This window comes from Schistocerca piceifrons, chromosome 11 (genome assembly GCF_021461385.2).
Source record: "Schistocerca piceifrons isolate TAMUIC-IGC-003096 chromosome 11, iqSchPice1.1, whole genome shotgun sequence".
Classification (NCBI taxonomy): Eukaryota; Metazoa; Arthropoda; class Insecta; order Orthoptera; family Acrididae; genus Schistocerca; species Schistocerca piceifrons.
The window spans coordinates 138,116,396-138,137,327 of record NC_060148.1 but is presented as its reverse complement, the minus strand read 5'-3'; the positions used below and the strand labels follow the sequence as shown (position 1 = coordinate 138,137,327).

General features: G+C 44.6%; 1 protein-coding gene across 5 annotated transcripts in view; it reads right to left on the bottom strand.

The window, feature by feature from the left end:
* Window positions 1–20,932, bottom strand: part of LOC124720290 (zinc finger protein 724-like) — an 83,291-nt gene that overhangs the window by 41,516 nt on the left and 20,843 nt on the right. For 4 of the 5 annotated variants that reach the window (XM_047245604.1, XM_047245605.1, XM_047245602.1 and 1 more), the window contains one exon: window positions 15,302–15,394. In XM_047245604.1, the coding sequence (XP_047101560.1) occupies window positions 15,302–15,367 (66 nt within the window). In that variant the 5' untranslated portion in view covers window positions 15,368–15,394. Of the gene's footprint in view, window positions 1–5,656; window positions 5,733–15,301; window positions 15,395–20,932 lie in introns of those variants that run through there. The other variant, XM_047245606.1, reaches the window with a different exon arrangement.

Here is a 20,932-nt window from a genome sequence, read left to right as displayed (position 1 = left end):
GTGTGATGGAAAGAGAAACATCCCCCAATTTGTCACAAGCGAGTTATACCTGTGATTGGGCAGAGGATGCTGTTTTTGTAAGGACTGACCCAGAGCACATTTTGGACAAACCCTCCACCTTCCTGAACTTGTCACCCAAATGCCCCATGAAAAATTGAGGTTTCATGGACATCAATGATTCCCCATGAACTCTTGTACATACGAGGTACTGGGGCAAATAACCTTCACTGCCATCATTAGCCTGGCGTTCCTGCCATGATATGGCCAGGGAGAGGAACGATTTGGGCTCATTTCTTAGCATTGAAGTTAGACTTGTCCCACTGAAAGACTGCTGGCACCGGACCACCAGCATGAGATGACATACTACACATCATGGTGTGTCATCTGCCCTGATGCCTCCAACCCAATGCCACCCACTCCAAACAGGGGCCCTCCCCACAGGGGCCACCCAGCCTCAGCAACGATCACCTGGCAGGATGGCCATTGCTGGGAATCCCGATGCCCTAGGGAGATGGCCATCTACTCCATGGCATATGTGGGGAGTTAATGGCGCAGACATCAGCAGAGTGATCCGTGTTGTTGGGGGACGCTGCAACCAACAGGGTACACACACACTGGACTAGATACCGTGCTGGATATGAGGTGCAAAGAAGTCCATGGTCACCATAGGCACAGAAAGTGACGCTGCATAGTGCATGGTGGAAATGCTCCCAGGAGGGTGTCTCACCCAAGATATGCAGAATGGGCAGGACTGCAATGCGATGACGAAAAAGTGTGTTAAAGATCTCAATGCATGATAGACACGATGCACCATGTAAGGCACCCTTCCCCACTTGGCTCACTCTTCAGGAAAGTTTAGAAAGATGGTCAAGCCACACAGGGGACCATCACAAAGGCCAAGATATATGAGACTCCTTTTAGTCGACTCTTACGACAGGCCGGAATACCTCGAGCATGTTCTAACCACCAGACCTGCAGAGTTGGGGAGGGGGGGGGGCAGAAGGGATGGTGTGCTTTAGTCACTGAGCAGCAGAAGTGGTTGAGGAAGTTGCCCAACAAGCTGCGAGAGTCTTCCCTGGTGACATTGAATGATGGAGGGATGTAAGTGGTGCTAAGGGAGAAGGTCAAATGAGGAAGGAAAGGGCGAACTGGGACAGCTTGAAGACGGGGAGTCAGGGAGATGGCTTTACTATGAACATCATCCGGTATGAGCAGCTTGACTCCCCAATAGATGAGCTTGGGGAAAGTCAAATCAGACCAGGAAGAAATGCGAAATCTCAATGCAGTTATGAGGACACAATTTTGTTTCCTGAGAGCAGAATACAAATGGATGCTGCAATTCTAAAAGCAGCCCTAAATCCTCTTTGTTGGATTGAAGGCCACGAACATCCATTCAGGGAGTCATGATAAGGAAACAATGAATGGACGTCACCTCAGAGGATGCCGATTGCCATCCTGTCAAGACTCACTGCTACAGGGCACAGAGCCATGACAATTGTGTTCCATTTAGTCTACAGACGTGTTGGCTTTGTTGTGCCGACAGCTTGCAGAGTTCAATACACAGAAATGGTTAGTGGTGCACACCGGAGACACAAAGGCCAGCCAGGCCAAGGTATCACGTGGCGACACCACCAAAGAGGCTCTTTGAATTGGCGAAGGAGAAGACAATTTGCCTTTCTTGGACTTCTTCGGACCTTTCTGGCTAGCTGATGAATACTCAGGCTGTGGTTGGCAGGAGAGTCATACGAGTTCTTCACGGGAGTATACCTGCTGTCCTTCCTGGCCTGCCGGTTGTATAACTGGTGACTTCACCCTGTGTGGCCAGAATTGGATGGCTTGTTGCACAACTGGAAAAAGGAATAGCCATGCTACCGTAACACTGGGCAATTTCACAACCTCAGAGTAGAATTTAAGGTGTCAGGTTTGCATGGAGCGAGATCTAGCAAGAACGGTACTCTAAGTACCAGACAGCAGAAGAAAGGGTTTGAGACTAGCCAGTAACTTTCGAACGACCAGCTAAGGTACTTTTTCTTTTAGCTAGATCTCCTGGACACCCCACTCATCAAGATACATGGAGCTATCTCAAGAGGAGCAGCATGGTGGCCATTTCTGTTTATACGGCAGGGAGGAAGAGAACAATTGCCCTTGTGTGCATCCCCACCATAGGTTAAACATTTGGCCAGGTGTCAACAAGACATTCGAGTGATTGAAATAATGACACTGGTAGCAGCACATCAGTTTCAGAATACATGGTTGGACTGTGATAACTTCATAGCTTGCTTTGACCTTTGACGGAAGCACCAATCTATCAATGGTGTGTGTGTGTGAGAGAGAGAGAGGGGGAGAGAGAGAGAGAGAGAGAGAGAGAGAGAGAGAGAGAGAGAGAGGGTGGGTGCGCGCGTGCATGCACACTAAGGAGGCACCTATCTTTTTCATCACCAGATTGACGGCAATGGCACCCTGGTCAGAGTGGTATGTTTGGATTTCGGCCTTGATCAGACCATCCAGCAGCCTACTGTACACACCAACACAGAAACAGTTCAGAGTTCTATGGACCTCAACAAACAGGATGTCGTCAAGAAGCAAAGCAGCAAGCAGTCGTCATGCTTGAGAATCAGAAGCAGTTTCCAAAAGCAAATTGCTGTTCCGCAAAATGAGAACAGGACATCACAAGCCTTGCAATTGCATCAACACCTTTCTGAATTAGAAACAGATTTACTGTTGTGAAGGACTGACCGTCTTCAGCAAGTGAAACCACGAAGAGTAGACAACATTCCATTAGAACTACTGATAGCCTGATAGACAGGCGAAATACCATCAGATTTAAAGAATAATACAATAATTCCAATCACAAAGAAAGCAGGTGTTTGAAAATTGCCAAGCTGTCAGTTTAATAAGTCACAGCTGCAAAATATTAACACGAATTCCTTACAGATGACTGGAAAAACTGGTAGAAGCTGACCTCAGGGAAAATCAGTTTGCATTCCAAACAAATGTTGGAACACGCGAGGCAATACTGAACCTACGACTTATCTAAATCTTCATCACCTGCATCTACATGAATACTCCGCAAATCACGTGTAAGTGCCTGGCAGAGAGTTTATTGAACGCAGAAGATAGATTTATGAAAGGCAAACCAGCATTTGTAGACCTAGAGAAAACTTTTGACAATGTTGACTAACACTGTCTGTCAAATTTTGAAGGTGGCAGGGGTCAAATACAGGGAACAAAAAGGTATTTACAATTTCTACAGAAACCAGGTGGCAGTTATGAGTCAAGTGGCATGAAAGGGAAGCAATGGTTGGGAAGGGAGTGGGACAGAGTTGTAGCCTATCCCTGATGCTATTCGATCACCAAATTAAGCAAGCAGGAAAGGAAACAAAATACAAATTAGGAGTAGGAATTAAAATCCATGGATAAGAAACAAAAAATTCGATGTCTGCCGACAACATTGAAATTCTGTCAGAGACAGCAAAGGACCTGGAAGAGCAACTGAACAGAATGGACAGTGTCTTGAAAGGAGGATACAAGATGAACATCTACAAAAGCAAAATGAGGATAATGCAACGTAGTCTAATTAAATCAGGTGATGCTGATGGAATTTGGTTAGTAAATGAGACACTCGAAGTAGTAGGTGAGTTTTGCTATTTGGGGAGGAAAATAAATGGCGATGGTCGAAGCAGGGAGAATATAAGAAATAAGGTGGCAATGGCAAGGAAAGCGTTTCTGCAAAAGAGAAATTTGCTAATATCAAGTATAGATTTAAGTGTCAGGAAGTCCTTTCTGATGAATTTGTATGGAGCGTAGCCATGTATGAAAGTGAAACATGGACAATAAACAATGTAGACAAGAAGAGAATAGAAACTTTTGAAATGTGGTGCTACAAAGAATGCTGAAGGTTAGAGGTGTAGAGAACCTAACTAATGAGGAGGTACTGAATAGAAATGGGGAGAAGAGAAATTTGTGGCACAACTTGACTAGAAGAAGGGATCAGCGGGCAGGACATGTTCTGAGGCATCAAGGGCTCACGAATTTAGTATTGAGGGTAGTGTGGAGGGTAAAAATCGCAGAGGAAGACCAAGAGATGAATACACTAAGAAGATTTGTAAGGATGTAGGTTGCAGTAGGTACTGGGAGCTGAAAAAGATTGCACAGGATAGATTAGCATGGAGAGCTGCACGAAACCAGTCTCTGGACTGAAGACAACAACAACAAACAACGGACATTGATTGTGAAGATGATTGGCTCATTGTGAGGAAATCCCCACCCCCCATGACTGCAAGTGCCGCCAAGGGCATGCTCTTTTCAACTAGAGGTCCCCTTCACAAGTGGGCACACTCGCCTTAGGTGATTGTTCATACCTCAGGTCACACCTCCTAACAGGTCACACCTCCCAAACATCTGATAGGGAGACCAACTGGCAATTTGGAAAGTTAGCAGCTCAGGCAATCTCCCCTCCCTGAGCCTGGCTTGTACTTCTGAATCCTACATGTTGAACCAGAGCTGGGAATTACACATTATCAAGTCACCTGTTACGTGTCACACAGATGGGCCAGCCATCAGGAGCACACTGGGAAGAAAAGTAACTATAGGAGCCTCAAATGCCAAAGTGGAGGAGGATAGGTGAAGGTGAATGAAGAACGGAAAAGGGAACGAAAAACAGTGTGAGATTGTCCCTGTGTCAGCTGTGGATAGTGCGGAACATTACCAGAAACACCACAGACTTGTTCCCCACGGGAGCAGAAAAAGAGTACCAAGAGGATAGACATGCAGCACCAAAGGGAAAAGATGCTGTAAAGTCTGAAGTCCCATCATAGTCAAGCACAAACCCACCAGAGTGGCGAGACCCGGATGTTGGGGGAGGGGGGGGCAATCCACACAGTTAAGTCAGTCATCAGGATAAGCTGGACACAGCTCAACCATTCCTGCTGCTGCCAGAAATGAATTACTCTACACTAAAGCTTTTCCAAAATTTTTCTTTTTTCGTCATAAAGCAGCCTACTGTGATTCGGAAATTAGAAAGGGTACAAGCAAGGCTGATATGTACCTGCAAACAAAGCAAATTAATTATGTGACCAACTTTTTTAAAGACTGCCACTCATATGTAGCAGAGTACAGATACAGATGTATAAACAGAATGAAGATTAATCATGGGTATGTACATGCACCAGATGGCTGCAACACAAACAATATAGGAAAGGCAGTTATTTTACATTGAACAAGAACACCTTGTTTTGTTACAGATTTTACCAAAAGGGTATCTTCATATATGCTGAGTAACGTAAGAGTCATGGGTAAGCACTGGATGTGATTCAGTGCCAAAAGTCTTATGAATTGCAATTTTCTCAGTAAACTTCTCATAGCAATAGGCCCTGCTGCCTTAAAATTCAAACTGGTGATCATCTGACTCACAGTAGTATGTTGATCACCCCACATAGCCCTTTTCTAGGTCCCATTTCTTCATCGAACACTTGAGGACACCTTTACACTTATTTCTTTGTGATTGTGAGTATCTGCCCTAAATGCGATTCATGTCAAAAACCCAAAATCTTGTGTAATCTCCAGCAGATGATGACAGTTCTTCCAATAACTGTAATCTTACATTCAATGTTTGGTCCACTTACTGTATACTGCCATATTCAATTCTTATTTGTCTGCAGCACGTATCAGATCACAGCCACAGTTGCACTGCATTTTGGAAATACTGTCACCCTCAGTTCAATGTCGGTCCCCTGGAACCACAGTGCCACATTCTGTACTCATTAGTATGCAAGCAACTGTTTAGGTACTGTGTCTACAGCACTACTACCTTTGAGAAAAGAGAGATCTAGTTGTGTCATAGGCTATCCCACAGTACTGCCACATTTATGCTTTAGAAACTGAATTGTGTTGACATAACGATGAAAACTGTGGTATCCGTAAAAAGCAAAGCATACATGTCAATCACTGCAAAACACAAATTCAGACAGGCACTGTGGCAATGTTCTTTAGACAAGATTGCTCTGGCAGTACCTAATCATATGACAATATACATAAATCCATGCTTTGTGAAAATAAGCCGCTTGCCACTTCAGTAATATGCCTCATATTTTCATAAAAATCTGTTTGATAAGACGATTTGGAAATTGTGTTGCATTATTTATGCATGATAATTTGTTCACACAGGTGTAGTGAAAAAAGGAATTTCATTCAGGGAACATATTTCCTCAGAAGTGGAGGATGTGCATCATATTGGGGTTGAAGAAGAATAGTGCTAACCTATCTTAAGCTGTCAGTTATCTTACAGTAGAGCTGTTCACACTGTTGAGCTGTTGTACAGCAACTTCATGTATGGTAACCACATGAGATGAAATTACCTACCACCTACAAGAACAGTAAATGCAGTAACATTGGTAAGAGTGCTGTAATATCACAATGGGGCTCCACAGCTCATAGGTTTGATGCTACTTTTGTACTTACTTTTATATTTTTGTTGATGACAGCATGTGTTGGCATATATGACTGAAAATAATGGTTAAGAAAGCTGAATTTAAATCTTATACTGGCTAATAGCTGTAAAATTAATATAAAAAAACAAATGACGCATAATGTCCTTAGTAAGTTGTTTCTTAGATTTATTGTAAATTAAATGCACCTGTGGCAAGCTGTCCATCTAACGTTCATGGTGCAATGAGAAGTATATTACTGATTTTCCTTAGAGGAAAAGAGAAGGAAAATCCATTGTGTAGTAGGATCTGAACCACAAACCTCATCTGTTATACTAAATGAGGTGTAATATTTTAAACAGATTTAAATTTGTCGATACATGTGCAACAAATGCCACCATGACAAATGGTTTCTGGATGGGATACCCAGCACTTTAAATAACAGCAGCCGCAGTCTGTTTTCCTATCCCCTTGTCGGACTGTTTGCTAGCTCTGCTATCCATTTCTCTTCAACATAAGCTGTTAACCTCTAGTAAAGTTGGTACTTTTTTGGATTGTTCGTAAGCTCAAAGAATTTCTGCCATACAACACATTTATCACATTGCCCAAGAATTTATGTTGTGTACATGTTACTGCTTTTCCTTTGGCATAGATATTCAGATTCCACTCATCTCAGTATTACATATTCTTGCCATAGCTTGCATACAGAAAATTAGACATTTAATATTCGTTTTGTGTATTCTTTCACCCTTTGCCTCTGCAATGTCATTGCTTTCTCATCAACAAAAAAATTTAATTTTGTTAACAACAAGTTTCCACCATCCCATAGCATTGAGCACAACTTTAACTGGAACATGGCTGTGTATAGTCATAAGAAATAGTTTATTCCTACTACTGCTTGGTATGTGCTTCATATTGCTGACTAATACATTTTTTTCCAAGGTGGTAGCTGGAATACAATTGCTACATGACACTGTAAGTAGACAGGTATGTCATTCTGCCTGCAAGGGAGCTCATAGGTCTACTGCACACCTTGAGGAGAAGTTGAGGGGCAGAGAGAAAGGGCAAGGATGAGACAGACAGAGAGAGAGAGTAGGTGACAAGATGGAAAAATAGTGGGCAAGGGAGATACAAAAAGAGTGGCAAAGGAGGAGATGGAATGAACGTGGGAGGAGAAGATGGACTAACAGATTGGAATAAATACCTACCCCGGCAATGCCACGAACTGAGCTGGTTACTAATATACTGCTGATCTCTAGAAAACTCACAATCTATGATTATTTCAATTAGCTTTCAACTAGCCGATAACTTTTCTCAATCTATATGCAATATTAGTGATGTAAATGCTTGCAATATTCTCAAGATCATCCCACAACGAATTTAGTCTGTGATCCTCACTGATACAATCACTGTGACAAGATACTCCCAACAGAACTTCAAGAAAATGACAAATATGTTCGAAATAATACAGCTTGTGCAAATCTGTAATACAAAAATATAATTTGCTGATCAGCTTTTCTAACCCACATTCCCATGATTTCACCTTGTGCTACATTTCACTGTGCTCTTTGCAGAGACAGTAACAGCTCTCTGCTACAGTGTTACTTCACAGCACAGCACAGCCAGCACAGCACAGCACAGCACATACTGACCCTGACCATCGTCTGGTGACCCAAAAGTTTGCCTCACGTTGCAGTGTTGTGCTTTTCCTATACACACACCTTTTATCACTCATCTTCAGCCTTCACCTGCCTGTTGTTGCCTGCATTTATCAACTTCTCACACTAACAACTTTAGTGCAAATGAGTTCAGGCATTTTACACCCATTTTTGGGCAATGTATTATTGTTCTGGTAATCTTTGACTTCTCCTCCCCTCCAATCAACAGTAGTGTCTTGCACTGGACCCAAGATAACATCCAAGATTTTCAGCCGGCAAAAATTATTTTGCATTGACTGCCTGTGTGACAGTCAAGGACCCGGTTCTAGAAAGCAACAGGGTAATTTAATTGAACTCTATTTAGAATTACTTTAGGACTGGCAACTAGAAATGAAATAGTGTGGTGATACATGCATACATTGAGTCTATCCCAATGGATATACCTTCACCACACTGCCAATATATTTCCCAAGTGCAGTACAGTTCAGTTTTAGGCAGCTCGCTGTCCTATGGAAGCATTCACTGCACTATGTATTTTGTTTGCATTCATTTCATATACTTCTAGTTGCAATGTTACCTGTCATTACTGTTAGCATTTGTGAACTGTGCAGAGCTTAATGCTAAAAGCTACTTCAGCAAAAGTTATTCAGTGGATATATCAATACATTTCTAACATTTGTAGACTCAGAGAAAGCTTTTGACAATGTTGACTGAAATACTCTCTTTTAAATTCTGAAGGTGGTATAGGGAGCGAAAGGCTATTTACAATTTGTACAGAAAGCGGATGGCAGTTATAAGAGTTGAGGGACATGAAAGGGAAGGAGTGGTTGGGAAGGGAGTGAGACAAGGTTGTAGACTCTCCCCAATGCTATTCAATCTGTATATTGAGCAAGCAGCAAAGGAAACAAAAGAAAAGCTCAGAGTAGGTATTAAAATCCATGGAGAAGAAATAAAAACTGAGGTTCGCTGATGTAAGCAAAGGACCTGGAAGAGCAGTTGAATGGAATGGACAGTGTCTTGAAATGAGGGTACAAGATGAACATCAACAAAAGCAAAACAAGGATAATGGAATGTAGTCGAATTAAGTTGGGTGATGCTGAGGAAATTAGATTAGGAAATGAGACACTTAAAGTAGTAAAGGAGTTTCGCTATTTGGGGAGCAAATAACTGATGATGGTCGAAGTAGAGCGGATATAAAATGTAGACTGGCAATAGCAGGGAAGCCGTTTCTGAAGAAGAGAAATTTGTTAACTTCGAGTATAGATGTAAGTGTCAAGAAGTTGTTTCTGAAAGAATTTGTATGGAGTGTAGCCATGTATGGAAGTGAAACATGGATGATAAATAGTTTGGACAAGAAGAGAATAGAAGCTTTCGAAATGTGGTGCTACAGAAGAATGCTTAAGATTAGATGGGTAGATCACATAACTAATGAGGAGGTGTTGAATACAACTGGGGAGAAGAGGAGTCTGTGGCACAACTTGACCAGAAGAAGGGATAGGTTAGTAGAACATGTTCTGAGGCATTAAGCGATTACCAATGTAATACTGGAGAGCAGCGTGGAGGGTAAAAATCGTAAAGGGAGACCAAGAGATGAATACACTAAGCAGATTCAGAAGGATGTAGGCTGCAGTAGGTACTGGGAGATGAAGCTTGCACAGGATAGAGTAGCATGCAGAGCTGCATCAAACCAGTCTCAGGACTGAAGACCACAACAACAGCATATCAATATCACTCTTGTTCAAGGCATTGCGATATAAAATCAGTTGAGAGAAATGGTTTGTGCATAATCTGCCTACATCATCAACACCTCTTGTTGATAGTGCTCCCGAATGTACTGTTGTTGATGAGAAACATATGTTAAAGTAAAAAGAGGAAATTATTGGCTTCAGCATCCGTAAGTGGAAGTAAGTGAAAAATTTGAAAAGATAGAGCATATACATCCAATACCTCTCAACAAACCAGTTGGCCACATACAAAAACTTACAGGTTGACAAAAACATACAGGCATAAAATAATTAGGCTGATAACTTCTCACTGGCACTTCAACCCAACAGAATTGATATGGGCCTAAATTGAGGATTATGTTGCAAAACATTGATGAAACAAGCAAAAAAGGTACACTGTCCAGTTGGGGAACTCAGTAATGAAGCTGTTAAGAGAATTACCACAGAATGTGTGGTGTATTTACCTGCAGAGCAGATTGTATTTTCATTACTAAGAAGGCTTTTATTGGCAACTACAATCAAATGAAGTGCACCTCAGGAATTCAGCACTAGTGACACTAACAAAATCTTAATATTTTGAATCATAATTGTCGTAATTAGAAGGTAGTGAATGATGTTATCACTACTCTTCTTACTTTCAAACTGTTAAATTTCCTTACCTCTACCAAACTTCGTAACTTTCTTGTTACATGGATTTGTAATGTTTGATCAGAAAATGTAATGTCATGTTAACCATAGATCTCGTGCTGTGTTTCTCTCAACAAAACAGATGACTAATACCCTATCACATGAGCAGAGCATCACACATAATATTTAATTTAAATTAATCTTATGTTAGACATCTCTGACAGAATTTGGAGCTGTTGAAAATAATATATATTCTAAATATTTTGTTAACACAATTTGGTCATTTAAACTCAGCAACAAAGTTTCCCTATGGGTCAAATTTTCAGGAACATTAGATAATGGATTTTCGAAAATATTCTGCATATAAAACAAAATTTATTGCCACAAACAAATCTAAAATGAGAATGTAGTGCAACTCTTCCAGAACCCACTTCCACCTTTGTACACTGATTAGTATGCAAATTAAAGTGTGTTCAATGAAACGTCAGATCATTCCAACAGTCAAGGAAGAATGAGGCAACTGCATTTTGCATCTCCATGTGTTCCTGCTCTAATGTCAATACCAAAGTACTTTTGGGGACAGTATAGATCACAAGCCTCAGTTTTAATTTTACGGTAGATTGTGATTTTACACACAATCATTTTCATAATTTCAATGTTATTGATCTACTAATGTTCTAGTGCTTTACTTTCAGCTGTAGCTTGTACCCATGTGTCAACAGTTCTCAACCTGTTTTCTCAGGTAATGCTCTACAGACCAACTTTCACGCATGCCATGGACAACCATTTTAGCTCTGGAATTTGCTATGACAGTTCCTAGCACAGATTTTCCCATTCAATGTATCACTGTTAATTTGTCAAGTATTATGTGGAACACACTTGAACAACGATGACGATGTTTTTCAACACCCTCACAGTGATGTGTAATCATTGTCTGTGAGTACTATGATCTTTAAGAAATGGGTTCCTTATTCTCTCATAATAAATGTGTGATTACAGTCCATATCCCTGCCTATTAATATCTGATTCTTTGTACACCTACACCAGACTAGTCACCCAATGTTGCATGGAAGAGGGTACAACTGGTACCACTACATCCATTACTTCACCCTTTCCTACTCCATATCCAGGTGGTGTTTGTGGGAGAACAATTGCCAGGAAGCATCTATATTAGCTCTAATGCCTCCTATTTTGTTGCCACACTCATTTTGCAAGATACATACTGGAATAAATAGTACATTGTCCAAATCTTGCTGTGTACTGAATTACACTATATCCTCCTCAAAAAAGCACTTCTTTATCTACTAGTTTAGAGTTGCAAGTGCATGATGAGGTTCCACTATTGACTATGCAACTAACATAAAAATTAACTACACTCTATTTAAAGATCCTATTTGATATGTGTAATAGTAGCATTTTTCCCCAAGTGAGATGGAAACACATCTGACTAGTTCACTACCTGATGTCTTAACACTTATCCAATCATCCTGTCCCTTCTTTTAGTCAGCATTTTCTGTACATTTCTTTCCTTAACAGTTCTACTGAGGACTCCATATTCCTTGTAAGTTCACTTAATTTTCAATGGCATTCTCTAATCCCACATCTGAAATGTTTCAGTTCCCTTCTTTTCATTTTCCAATCAAGTCTACCCAGTAAAAATTCCAATATTCACCACAACTGATCTTAGTCCACAGAGCTGGATACTGTTACAAAGAATAGATTTCTAGTAAGTGTTACAAATTTTTGTAAACAGCATTAAATTTGACTGTTTGCTTTCCCAGAAAAGACTGTTGAAGGTTTCTTGGGTCTCCAGCCGGGTGGTAGCATTGATATCTTGCGACGTTTTTGACAAAAAAGGAGATGAATGACAGAGCCATGATCAATTTGGCTGGAAAAGAACTGAACACGGCCACAATTGCAGTCCTCAAGAAAGAACTGAATTTTGCCCCTATCCTAGAACAAACCCGAAACGAGACATTATAGTGGTGTGGAAGAAGCAGTAAGGGCTTCCAAAGAAGGAAGCAGAGGAAGTCAGGTGGGAAACTTCCAGAATAATTGACAGATCTCAGTTGTCTACAAATAATGTATCTGCGGAAGAATGAGCAGCTCTCTGGTCCCTTAGAGATGATGATATATAACGATCCTACCAGCAGATAAAGGAACACTACAGCGCTATTAAGCACTGCCGAGTACCGGTAGAAAATAAACCTGCTTCCAAAACACGAAGCCTATAAGATGCTGAAGAAGGATCCAACCCCGATGATGAGTAGAAAGATGATAGCTCTGCTGAAGAAATCTGGCTTACCTGAGCCAATGAAGAAGTGGCTGTACCCTGGAGTGCCAACAATACCACACCTCTATGGACTCCCTAAGATCCATAAGAAAGGGGTACCTCTCGACAGATTGCAGACTCCAACACTCACAGTTAAGGACTTGCTAAATGCCTAGCAACACTGCTCCAACCCCTTGTACGACACTGCAGCCACCATGTGAGAAACTCAGCCAAATTCGTAAAAATACTCAGGGACATGCTACTACAAATCGAGGATCTACTCGTGAGCTTCAACATGACGTCACTTTTCACGAAAGTGTCCTTCAAGACTCCTTGACACTTTTAGCCCAGCACAACCACAAAGTCAGCCTCTTCAAACAAGCACTAACAACCTACTTTCAGCACCACAGGGAATTCATTGAACAGATTGACAATGTGGCCATGGGCTTCCCACTGGCTCCTGTGAATTCAAACCTCTATATCTAACATTTCGAGGAGGTGGCCCTTCAAAGTGCCAGATAGAAACCAAAGCACTTCTTACGCTATGTCGACGACACTTTTGTTATATGCGGACATGGAAAACAGGTGCTTGATGAGTTTCAGGAACACCCCAACAGCATCCATCCATACACTAAATTTATAATAGAAATGGAGGAAAATGGATGCCTCCCCTTCCTTGATATTTTAATTAAGAGGAGGGCAGATGGTTCACTAGGCCATGCAGTACATAGGAATAAGACACACACAGACCTATACCTTCATGCAACAAGCTGCCACCATCTAGCACAAAGGCAAACAGTACTTAAATAGCTCTGAGCACTATGGAACTTCTATGGTCATCAGTACCCTAGAACTTAGAACTACTTAAACCTAACTAACCTAATGACGTCACACACATCCACGCCCGAGGCAGGATTCAAACCTGCAACCGTAGCAGTTCCAAACTGCAGTGCCTAGAACCCTCGGCCACTCCGGCCAGCCAAACAGTACTTACCACGCTGGTACATAGGGTGCATGCCGTCTGCAACTAAGACAGCCAACCATCCGAGCTGCAACACCCGAGGGAAGTCTTCCTCCAAAATGGCTACAGTGAAACGCAGATCAACAGGGCACTTAAAAGGAAGAAGGAAGCAGTGAGAACCCCAGATTATGATGAAGTAGTAGGAGACAAACGACTCGCTTTCCTTCTGAACACGGTTCCACTCTCAGGCAAAATTGCACTATTTCTTGGCAAATATAATATCAAAACCGTTCTCCAACTACCACCAAAGACAGGGAGCTCCTAGGTACTGCCAAAGACCTGCTGATCCTTAACACGCCAGGAGTATAAAGCATACCATGCAAATGCATATAACAATACATTGGGCAAACACAGCACTGTACATCTAAATGCTGTGAAGAACATATCAGATGTGTGCGACTAGGCCACACAGAAAAATCAGCCGAAGCAAAATACAGCATAAATGAAAAACACACCTTCAACTTCGAAAACACAAAGGTACAGTGCCGAGCATCTGGCTTATGGGAAAGCATTATCAAAGAATCCACAGAAATGATTTCACAACTATCTGGTCGACAGAGATGAGGGATCTCAACTCGGCACAGCATGGAACTCTGCGATAGCAGCAGTCCATCGGGAGCTTACCCGTCAACATCCTCCGCCACGGACGTAGACAGAATGCTTACACCGAGAACCAAACATGGCTGCCAAGGCGACTGTCATCACCAACACCGTGTGCACGCCACTGGTCCACCGTGGCTACCCAAGGTCTAGTTGAGGGGGGTGACTGCACATATAAATAACCCGCTCTCCACCAATCTGAACACTTCACCAGAAGATGGGTAGTATGACAATTCCTGAAACGTTGCGAGATATCAACACTACCATGCAGCTGAAGACCTGAAAAACCTTCATCAGCATTAAATTTAGTACACTATGGTGATAATTAAATGAATATGGAATTTCACACACTATCACTGTAATGTGCTAAATTTAATGCTGTTTACAAGAATTCTTGCTATCACAATGTTTTCTCTTTGCAAGCAGTTTGGGATAGGCAATGTTCCATTACACTGTAAATTTATGTCATGCATACTGGATAAACCCATTGTTTTTACACCGAGCAAAAATAATTCCAGTAATGCCGTATGTTTTTCATTAAATACTTCAGAGAAAAGAAATAGTATGACAAATACCATACTTATCTGATAACATACTGCTTACAGTTGATTGCTTTACGTCTTACATCTTTTCTATTACAGAACTGTGACACAGACAAATTGACAGCTGCTGCAAAGAAGTCTTCTTTGGTACATTTGTTCCAAGAACGAATTTGAGACATTTATTATTTACATGTACAATAAAATTACGATGTGTTACAGTTAATAAACTTATGTTTCCTACAAGTTTCATTCAAATACCATTACATACAAGAGAAGAATATACCTACAGTCAATTGAAATTCTGGAGAAGTGCTAATATCCTAGGTTTTAATGATTCATCATTTATGATCACTGGAATTTACTGCACCCAATGCATTTCATGATATTCATATAGTACTTCATGCACAATGCATCACCGATGTGAAAACTTACATCATGCTCAACGCCATCTAAATCCCGTTTCAGTTCTAGGTCTTGCTTTATAAGAAGACTAGGCATTACAATCCTTGGTGGATCTTGAAGAAACTGAAAAAAGAAAGAATGGCAAATTCAAAGCTTCTGTTCTTGTGCTTGTGTTACACATCAAGTGGGGCTAAAAAGCTATTGGTCACATGTATTCACTTACTGGCATTAGGTAACAAGAAAATGTGTCACATTAAATTAGATTTACTTTCATTCCAATTGATTCATACTGAGGAGGTCCTACAGGACGTAGGAAATGTCAGAAAAACATGATGCACATTTGAAATCAAATTTCTGTTTACTTTGGTGGTAGACATATCAGGTATCAACCAAGCAGAGATTATTTCACCCTTGCCAAGGAGCTACTACTAGTACTACTACTCCTCTCTCTCTCTCTCTCTCTCTCTCTCTCTCTCTCTCTCTCTCTCTCTCTCTCTCTCTCTCTCTCCCCCTCCCTCTGAATGTGCCAAGGTGCAGGCTCCAATAAGAACATTTGATTTTATGATGATCCCAGCTCCCTATTTTCTGACCTATGTTATTCAGTGGAAGATGATAGGGTACCTCTGCAAAGCCAATGAGGGCACTATGGTCAAGAAGAAACTAAGCAACTAGCAGGTTATATGCAGAATTCGTTTTTTTAGGTCATAAAACCACCTGTAAAGACAATAAGCTGCTAAATGCAGATCTAAGTGTGGGTTGGTTGGTTTGGGGGGGGATTAAAGGGACCAGACTGTGACAGTCATCGGCCCCTTTTTCCAAAAAAAGGGAAACCACCCAAAGAGAATAAAAAACGAACAACAGGAAAGACGTCAGACGACACAGGACAAGAAATACTCCTACAGAGATCAGACGAAACAAATTAAAATCACACAGAGTGTGACAGTGGTTGGCCGACCATAGAGATAAAAAGGAAAAGCCAACCACCGAGAACACATTAAAAACTCAGCGTAAAATCGTAGGCCAATGGCCAGAATCAACACAAAAGAACAGAACAAACACTCAGAGTAAATAATAAAAACCCCCTGCCCGAATAAAACGGAAAACTAAGTCAGCCATACCAGGGTCATCACATAAGAGGGCAGGGAGCGTATCAGGCAGCGCAAATGTCTGCCTGACCACAGCTAAAAGGGGCAGGCCAACAAAATGTGGGCCACTGTCAAAGCCGCCCCGCAGCGACATGCAGGAGGGTCCTCCCGGCGCAGTAAATAACTGTGTGTCAGGTGGGAGTGGCCAATGCGGAGCCGACAAAGGACGACAGAGTCCCTGCGGTTGGCTCGCAGGGATGACCGCCACACTGTCGTCGTCTCCTTGATGGCACGGAGTTTATTGGGCATGATCCGATTGCGCCATTCAGCGTCCCAAAGCGCAAAAACTTTTCGGCGGAGGACTGCCCGCAAATCAGTCTCTGGGAGGCCAACGTCCAGAGACTGTTTACTCGTGGCCTCTTTCGCCAGGCGGTCAACATGTTCATTGCCCGGGATACCGACATGACCGGGGGTCCACACAAAGACCACAGAGCGGCTGCAACACGCAAGAGTATGCAGGGACTCATGGATAGCCATCACCAGACGAGAACGAGGAAAACACTGGTCGAGAGCTCGTAAACCGCTCAGGGAATCGCTACAGATAACGAAGGACTCAACTGAGCAGGAGCGGATATACTCTAGGGCACGAAAGATGGCGACTAGCTCAGCAGTGTAAACGCTGCAGCCAGCCGCCAAGGACCGTTGTTCGGAATGGTCCCCTAGAGTTAGCGCATACCCGACACGACCAGCAACCATCGAACCGTCGGTGTAAACAATTCCAGAGCCCTGATACGTGGCCAGGATGGAATGAAAGCGGCGGCGGAAGGCCTCTGGAGGGACCGAGTCCTTCGAGCCCTGTGCCAAGTCGAGCCGAAGGCAAGGGCGAGGAACACACCACGGGGGTGTACGCAGAGGCGCCCGGAAAGGAGGTGGAACTGGGAAAAACCCAAGCCCACAGAGAAGCTCCTTGATGCGTACGGCGATCGGACAACCCGACCGGGGCCGACGGTCTGGCAGATGGACGACTAACTGCGGGAACAGGACACGATAATTTGGATGCCTGGGCAAGCTAAAAACATGGGCAGCATAAGCGGCCAGCAAACGTTGGCGTCGGAACCGCAATGGAGGTACACCTGCCTCCACTAGGACGCTGTCCACAGGGCTGGTGCGGAAAGCACCAGTGGCAAGGCGTATCCCACTGTGGAGAATTGGGTCCAGCACCCGCAACGCAGATGGGGATGCTGAGCCATAAGCTAGGCACCCATAATCCAGGCGAGACTGGATTAACGCCTGGTAGAGCCGCAACAGGGTAGATCGGTCGGCGCCCCAGCGGGTGTGGCTCAAACAACGCAGGGCGTTGAGATGCCGCCAACACGCTTGTTTAAGCTGCCGGATATGAGGCAGCCAAGTCAACCGGGCATCAAAAAGGACACCCAAAAACCTGTGGGTCTCCACCACAGCAAGAAGTTCGTCGGCAAGATAAAGCCGCGGCTCAGGATGGACCGTTCGGCGCAGGCAGAAATGCATAACGCGGGTCTTGGCAGCCGAAAACTGAAAACCACGCGCTACAGCCCAAGTCTGCGCCTTGCGGATTGCGCCCTGTAGCTGACGTTCAGCTGCTGCAATGCTAATAGAACTATAGTAAAGACAGAAGTCGTCAGCATACAGGGAAGCGGAGACAGAATTTCCTACTGCCGCAGCGAGACCGCTTATTGCAATTAAAAACAGGCAGACACTGAGGACAGAGCCCTGGGGTACCCCGTTCTCCTGGACGAGGGAGGAACTATACGAGGCCGCAACTTGCACGCGGAAGGTACGATACGACAGAAAATTTCTGATAAAGATCGGCAGAGGGCCCCGAAGACCCCATCCATGAAGCATAGAAAGGATGTGATGACGCCATGTCGTATCGTACGCCTTCCGCATGTCGAAAAAGACAGCGACCAGGTGCTGACGGCGGGCAAAGGCTGTGTCGGTGGCGGAGCGGACTTTACTGAACCCACCCTGAGACGGAGCCAGATGGCCCCGAGACTCCAGCACCCAATTTAAGCGCCGGCTCACCATCCGTTCAAACAACTTGCAAAGAACGTTGGTGAGACTAATGGGACGGTAGCTGTCCACCTCCAGAGGGTTCTTTCCAGGTTTCAAAATGGGGATGACAATACTTTCCCGCCATTGCGACGGAAACTCACCCTCGACCCAGAGACGGTGTAAAGGTCGAGGAGGCGTCGCTTGCAGTCCACTGAAAGGTGTTTCAGCATCTGACAGTGGATGCGATCTGGCCCGGGAGCAGTATCAGGGCAAGCGGCAAGGGCACTCTGAAATTCCCACTCACTGAATGGAGCGTTGTAGGGTTCAGAAGCGTTGGTGCGAAAAGAAAGGCTCCGACGTTCCATCCGCTCTTTAATGGAGCAGAAGGCCTGGGGGTAATTCGCAGAAGCGGAACTCATAGCAAAATGCTCTGCTAAGCGATTGGCAATGACGTCGGAGTCAGTACAAACTGCTCCATTCAGTGAGAGCGCAGGGACGCTGGCAGGGGTCAGATAGCCGTAGACGCGTCGAATCTTGGCCCAGACCTGCGAAGGAGTGACATGGAGGCCAATGGTGGACACATACCGCTCCCAGCACTCCTTCTTGCCTTGGCGGATAAGGAGGCGGGCCCGCGCACGCAGCCGTTTGAAGGCGATAAGGTGGTCTAAGGAGGGATGTCACTTGTGACGCTGGAGCGCCCGCCGGCGATCTTTAATCGCTTCAGCGATCTCAGGCGACCACCAAGGCACAGCCTTCCGCCGAGGGGACCCAGAAGAACGGGGAATGGCAGATTCGGCAGCAGTAACGATGCCGGTGGTGACCGATTGAACCACCGCATCAATGTCGTCATTAGAGAGAGACTCAAGAGCGGCAGTGGAGGAGAACAAGTCCCAGTCAGCCTTATTCATAGCCCATCTGCTAGGGCGCCCAGAAGAGTGACGCTGTGGTAGTGACAGAAAGATCGGAAAGTGGTCACTACCACACAGGTCGTCATGCACACTCCATTGGAGAGACGGTATGAGGCTAGGGCTACATATTGAAAGGTCAATGGCGGAGTATGTGCCATGCGCCACACTGAAGTGTGTGAAGGCACCATCATTTAAAATCGAGAGATCGACCTGCGACAATAAATGCTCAACAATGGCGCCTCGACCTGTTGCCACTGACCCACCCCACAGAGGGTTATGGGCGTTGAAGTCGCCCAATAGCAAGAAAGGTGGCGGCAATTGGGCTATCAGCGCAGCCAGGACATGCTGTGAGACATCACCATCCAGTGGAAGGTAAAGACTGCAGACGGTAACAGCCTGTGGCGTCCACACCCGAACAGCGACAGCCTCTAAAGGTGTGTGGAGAGGGACAGACTCGCTGTGCAGAGTGTGAAGGACATAGAGGCAGACGCCACCCGACACCCTTTCATATGCTGCCCTGTTCTTATAATAACCCCGATAGCCACGGAGGGCGGGGTTCGCATTGCTGAAAACCAAGTTTCTTGAAGAGCAATGCAGAAGAAAGGGTGACAGCTGATAAGTTGTTGGAGCTCAGCTAGATGGTGGAAAAAACCGCCTCAGTTCCACTGGAGGATGATATTGTCCATGGCTGAGAAAGGCATGAAAGGACTGGGAAGGCAATTTACGCCGCTTGTTCACTCACTGCCACCGATTCAGTACCCGTACGAGAGGCATCCATGGTGTCTGAGGGACCAGCGAGATCAAGGTCCTCAGCGGACGCTAGAATCTCGACTGCATCCTCAGACGCAGAGCGCGAAAGGTGCGGTGGGGTTGGCGCCACCGCAAGTTCTTTGGCCTTGGAGGTCTTTCTCTTGGACTTCTCTCGCTGAACCTTGGGTTGCACCGGCTGGGAAGGCTTCACCGAGTCAGTCTCCGGGACAGAGGAGGATCGTGAAGCCCTACGCCCGGCCGCTGGTGAGGACTTATGCCACTGGCGGCCGTCATCCTTCCCGCTGGTGGAACCCTGGGAAGGGAGGGTCCCAAGGGAACTCTTACGGGCGAGAGTAGCCGAAGAAGTTAGACGCTTCTCCGGCTGAGAAGCGGGGACGGACGTCCCCGACGGGCGGGAGGAGGTTGCTCCTGAGGTAGGTGGTGCAGGAGCCACCGGTTGGGTAGAGCCCCCCACAGACAAGGGGGCAGGAGGAGTCTTACTGCTTATTGAGCTGGCTGGAAGTCTCGAAACTGATGGGGCTAGCACAGTTGTTGTAGCAGCTGCATAAGAAGATGTCATTCTCACAGGATGGAGTCTGTCATATTTCCTTTTGGCGTCAGTATAGGTCAGCCGGTCCAGGGTCTTATATTCCATAATTTTGCGCTCTTTCTGAAAGACTTTGCAGTCAGGCGAGCAAGGTGAATGGTGCTCCCCGCAGTTGACACAGATGGGAGGCGGGGCACATGGAGTATCGGGATGAGACTGGCGTCCGCAATCTCGACATGTGAGGCTGGAAGTGCAGCGGGAAGACATATGGCCGAACTTCCAGCACTTGAAGCACCGCATCGGGGGAGGAATATAGGGCCTGACGTCACATCGGTAGACC